This window comes from Echinococcus granulosus (genome assembly GCF_000524195.1).
Source record: "Echinococcus granulosus chromosome Unknown EG_S00122, whole genome shotgun sequence".
In the NCBI taxonomy this organism is placed as follows: Eukaryota; Metazoa; Platyhelminthes; class Cestoda; order Cyclophyllidea; family Taeniidae; genus Echinococcus; species Echinococcus granulosus.
In genome coordinates this window covers 173405-179314 of record NW_020170502.1, presented here as the reverse complement: position 1 = coordinate 179314, position 5910 = coordinate 173405, and the positions used below count along the sequence as shown (strand labels likewise).

The 5910-nt window shown below is 42.7% G+C and overlaps 1 protein-coding gene across 1 annotated transcript in view; it reads left to right on the top strand. All coding sequences in view use genetic code 11, as the record gives it.

The window, feature by feature from the left end:
• Window positions 1-2391: 2391 nt before the first annotated feature.
• EGR_08881 (Plasminogen) overlaps window positions 2392-5910 on the top strand; it is a gene marked incomplete at both ends in the record, with an annotated part of 20446 nt that continues 16927 nt past the window's right edge. The window contains 3 exons of the mRNA XM_024498130.1: window positions 2392-2626; window positions 4632-4705; window positions 5582-5855. Of these exons, the coding sequence (XP_024347462.1) occupies window positions 2392-2626; window positions 4632-4705; window positions 5582-5855 (583 nt within the window). The remainder of the gene's footprint in view (window positions 2627-4631; window positions 4706-5581; window positions 5856-5910) is intronic.

The following is a 5910-nucleotide window of genomic DNA, read 5'->3' as shown; positions in this document are numbered from 1 at the left end:
CTAAGGTCGGTAGAGTACGAATTGGTTCTCCTGCAATCACTAAGGCAGCAAAGTTTGTGCTTCTTTCAGAGGTGACCGAAGTGTTTGAGTGGCGGATTATGTATAGCTCCTCTTTCGGCATGGCATGCTTTCGGTGACCGTCAATAAAAGGTCACAGAGAGAAGGCATTTATGGGGCATGACTAGCTACTCGGAGGCTTCTAAATAATAGATTATTTAAAATGCCTTCCCTACTGGAGTGAAACGGGGCAAAATCCACATAATTGCCTGGTCTACTCCCATTAACTCATCAACAGTGCGTGAAATTGGAGGCCTCTGAGTCGTAGCCATCTCATTAAAACGATTGTGACGGGCCCGACAGCAAACAAGGCGACCTGAAATAGTAGACCTCGATGGACTGGCTTGTCGGAATTTCTAAGGACAAGTGAAGTACAAGTGGTTTTGTGCATTGTGAAGTGGAAATACTTTGCCCTCAGCTGTAAAATTTCCCGACCTTTTCTAAGCCCTCGTTAGATAGGGGATGGAACAAATCCGCTTCGCTTCGAACCCACTTCACTTGTGAAATGACTTCAAGGAGGTTTAAATTGCGCAGAAGTATCTTGCCGCACTTGCGAGGGGTGTGACAGGTATGACAGCTGAAAGTACTGCTTGGTAGCGGTTATCAAAAAAGAACTATTTAAATACGGATGCATTCTTTTGCCAGGTGGCTCTGCATTCCTAATTGTAGGAGCTTACGCGTTGCTGTTGATTTGGCGTCTTACGAAGAACTGGAGCGGTAAAATGGTTCGCACATAATTACACGGACGTTTGAAAGAGCGAGTGAACACATCATTGGTTGTTCACAGGCAATCCACCATCCCACAACTACCCTTGCCGCACATCCAAGGTCGGCACCACTAAGATGTGGTGAGTCGGTAAAAAGACTGTCAACTCCTGTCATCACAAGACCTGGCAATACAACGAGGTAGTGAATTCCTCCCTTCTCCCTCCACCTCCCCTGAGGCAAAGCGCAAATCTACTCACAGGCCAGTTTTGCGGTATAAGGTCTTCTGCTGCTCTGTCTTGACTCCTCTCAAACTTTCGTTGTGACCAGCTTTTCTAGTCTGGGGCGTTTGATACACCATTTTGGTGTTATCGAGCTGTGCGGAGTAGATGAATTTCAGCTATATTCGGTGTTCAGCCTCAAGCGAGTAAACGGTTAGTAGTAAACTAATGTGTCCTGGAGTTCACCGTAAACACGGAAAATAATTGCCTTCGCGTTATGTATTCCACTAATGTATAGAGCGGGTAGTGATGAGGTAGTGGAGTGGTGGCGAACAGTCAGTGGGGTGTTCCAGTTACCTAAAAGAGGACTCCGTTTAGCTTTGTTTTCGCCTTCTCAGTTGATGTGGATGCCACTTAAACGATTCACAGCTCACGGTAACTACCTTAAAAGGTAGTTCTTGACAAGTTACTCTCCAATTATTTAACCAGTCGAGGTTCATGCATCTTTACAATCCAAACAGCCTTCTTTTAACCATAAGTGGGTTTGTAAAATTTGTTATTTGAACCAATCAGACAACGAAAATGGAATTAAAAAATAGTAAAAACAGTTCCACTTTAACATTTCGTGGCCCTTCAACGGCATCCTACAAGTTACCCGAAAACCAAATTTTAAATTAATGAGCCTCCTCTGGTAATAATGAAGGCATTTCTTTGTGTGAACAAATGGAATGCCTTGGACGCTGGCAGCTCTTCTAGCATCAGTCTTATATGTTACCAAAACTCAGTGCGGACGTCTTTCCCCTGTGAAGTTTTCGCATGGTTTTCAGTAGATTTGAGAGGTCGCAGGTAGTTTTGAAGCCTCAATAACGCCTGGCACCTTCTTCTCAAGGGCTAAAAGGTCATGAACGTATTCTACTTCGCAGCGACCAACGTACCACCGGAGTGACCTCTGGAGGTGATACAATCTGCTAAAAGTAGTGGGAAGCTTGTTAAATTCGTTAATTGCCGAGCGTTCCTCTGTCGCTCAGTTCTCATCCTTTAAATCTTCCATGGTAGGAGAAGCTAGAAAAAAATCCGGTAAATATGTGCCAAGATAGAGCAATTTCTACATACACAGATAAATAAAAGCTTAATTGAATTTATGTACAAACGTCCACCGTTACTACCGTCCACCTTTTTGACCCCCCAGACAACAATGCGCATCGATGACACCACGCAGGCGCATTCCTATTGGCTGGTAAATAAACATGCCGAGTGTACACACTCACACACACACACACACAGACACGACGGTAGCAGTGTTCGGTCAGGTCTCTTCATTCTTTCACTGCATGCGATGTCACTGCTAAAATTAGGCTTTCTTCTCCTCCTCGCATGGCCATTCCTTGGGGTAGGGCAGCCGTCCACAATGGACTGCTATACACAGAGTGGACCGCCCTACAACGGGACTCTGAATCATACGGCAGCTGGCGAACCCTGTCTGCCGTGGAGTGAATTTACCCACCTACATCTACGAAGCAGTTGGAATGCCTCGGTGCTGCAGGAGCAGTCAAACTACTGTCGAAATCCGGATGATGATCCACGGGGTCCTTGGTGTATGGTTACGAGGGCAAAGTATGGAACTTGTGCAGTTCCACATTGTGGTGAGTTTGAATCGCTATTCTTGGAATCTTATGTATGAGAAGTAGTAAGAGTAAAATATCCACGGGATTGTTTTGTTAGAATGCCTAGGATAGAATAATCAGGGACAATGTATTTAGTGACTACGCTTCGTCGGTTGGTGTAATAACGGTTTGATCATTGTTAATTTGTGCCAGATAAACAGAAAGCTGTGAGCGGATTGACCATATTTCCGCTCACATGGCAAATTAATCATTAAAGACTTCAATTTTTCAGTCAATCATTCATTTAAACAGTCTCGATTTCATTTATCCATCCATTCACCCATCCATCCTTCCGTCCAACCATTAAACCATTATTCCTTCCGTTCGGCAATCTATTTGATGATATTAGATCGTGGGAAATCCCTTTATCTTCAGACTACTGATTCACAAGCCATGTGTTTTCTTTTTTTTGAGATAATCGTGCTCTAAATTGCGTATTTCGTAGATGCAATGGCCAATTCTGGATCCGACTTGTGTTAATAGATAAAACTGCAAATACTGACCCATTATCTTGAGAAAACAAAAGTGATCACTATTTCCCAAAAGAAACCACATAGCTGCACCCGCTGCTATCAAGGATCTACAAACGATTGTTTACAAATGCAGTGTTTAATCCTCTTTTTCTTTGCCTCTCACCAAAGCCGTGTGGTTAAACAGCTTCATTGCTAGCAGCATCAAATTGCATCAATTTATACAACTCGCGGCTCTGCCGGACAATCTTGCGGAAACTGCATGTGATAGCAAAGTTTTGTGGCCAAAATTAGGATAGCACTCATTGCTCACTAGGCATACATACATTTGTTCATTTTTAAAACTCTGTTAATGCAAAGGAACAATTATGGACAGTTCTCCAAGTACCTGGCGTGCTCAAGACCTTTAGCTTGTTAGAGTGATCATCAACAAATACGTTTATTGATTTCAAGAAGAATACCGATCTCACACTTTTCCTGTAATTTCGACACACGACAACTTAGTACTCGAATATCCGGAGCTCAGGCATTCCGTAGGAATAAGTCATTGGCAAGCCAGGGACGCCTTTGAAACGTGCTGAGTAACTTAGCTTCGTATCACCATGGAAAACGTGCTCGAAGTCTCCTACGCAACCAATAACCCCGAGGGTTCTGACTTATAACACCATCCGCAAGACGCTTCAGCCATTTTCGCACACACGCATTCCATTTCAGATATGCGCACGCCACTACTCTGGCTAAGCATCTTAATTACGGTGTCTGGCATTGACTGCGTCCTAACGTATGCCACAGCTACTGCCCACCTAGTACCGTGTGTGTGATATCATCACGAAAATGTGTATTTCCACGGGGTACGCGTCATATTCCCGTTTTGACTTAAATCAGCTCTGTATAATTCATGTAGTTCGCAATAAATTGCAAAATAACGTCAAATATTTGTAAAAAATAATGTTTAATAACTTTTACTTGTTATGAAAGAATTGTTAGGTTGCTTGCATTTGAGTAGATAAACGGAATTGACCTTGTAAGTATAATGAGCCAATCAACAGTCGGCTGCTACTGAGTGAACCATTTGAATTTGATTAACAAAAACCAGGAGCAAATTTGGAGTAGTTTATTTGATTAGCAAGCACAACCTGATTCTTCATAGAAATGAGATGGGCAGAACTATTTTGGAAGACCCTTTGTTCGTGCACAGAACAAACGAGAATCCGTAGGTCATGCCGTCAATTGGTAGCAGGAACAACCACGAATAATGAGGTTTCTGCATGATTAAATGTACAACTATTATGTGATATTATCTTTTATATGCATCTTTTTTGAGTCGGTCTTGCTTACCATGGCTACAAATGCGGATCGTCCAGTCTCGTCAGAAGTTGGTATGGGAAAAGATCTCCAGGCTGTAGACATGACCATAGGGAATCACAACCCTTGACAGCTGAAAGGATTGCATCTTTATGCTGTACCGACAGCTGACAAACAAGGATTTTGTTTTAAATTTTTTTGTCCTTCAGAGCACCTTATTGATTGCTACGAGGGTGTTGGCGAGGATTATCTTGGAGATGCCAATATTGCCGAGGGTGGTCAAGTAAGCAACTTTAACAAGACATTAACGGTTGAGTAAAACTATTCTTTGGTTCGTATTTAAATGCTGCCGACTCGTTTTTGCAAACAAATGTAATTATAATATTACTTTATGCAGATTTTGTGGTATATTCAGCTAACCTTACAACTTTGACAAGTGGATCAGGTTTTTGGGTCAGAGTTTCCTAACTTTCGCCATGGTTCAGTTCGATATTCACTTGTTAGGCAGTTTAAAACTTTGTGTATTGGTGTTTGTTCTCTAATTCGCATCATTCTATCCGTGCAGTAGGCCCAAACTTGTCCCCAACTATTCTCCATGTCTATACGCGTGACATTTAATGCAGGTTGAATCGTGTAGATAGGACTCGAGTCTGCCCTGTTGACTAAAGTTACTGCAGCTTTAAGTCTGAAACTGCCTTTTTTTAAATTCGGAAAATACGAGGTGTTTTCTGACGGGTTAGTGGATTTGACTTGGATACTGACAAATGCATCACGTTTAAGTATACCCTCCTCCGGTATAATACGTTTATTTGTGTCGAAGGACGGAGAACCTAAAATGAAACTTTTCTCTTTCGGTAAACAATCTTCCTCGTTAGAACCAGACAGGATTATTCAATCGGCTATAAGTAGGCAACAGTGGGTACCCTAAAAAACTACCTGGGGGATGTGCACTTTATTCCTGATGCAAGGGGGGGAATGGGGAAGAAAAAGCTCGCCTATCCTCATTATCCATTTTCTTCAGATTCATATTTCCTCAGGTGATGATCGTATTGTTATATCCAACCATCCGATCTGTTAGAAATATTAGTACCCAAAGCGAATGTGGACAGAAGAAGGAATTTAGCTGATTCTGATTTATGTCTGTCTTCTTCTCTTGTAGATATGTGTTCCATGGGTAGACGTAATCCGCGTAAGTGTCTTGAAGCCAGGAACTCCGTATTTGGTGATTGTGAATTACACTTCACCAACAAATCGAACTCCAGTCTCCAGCTTCGCTTTGAGCGTTGTCAACTTTCGAAGTTGTCGCAACCCGGAGGGTCGAATGGCCAAGCCATGGTGCTACGTGTCCACGGTTTCGTACACGGGCAACTCGATAAATACGTACCACACCACAGTAGGATATCGCAGAGCACCATGCAAAGTGGACATGTGTGGTAAGTGACTGGATGTATGGATGCCTTCAGTCATCTCATTAGCCTCTATCCTGTA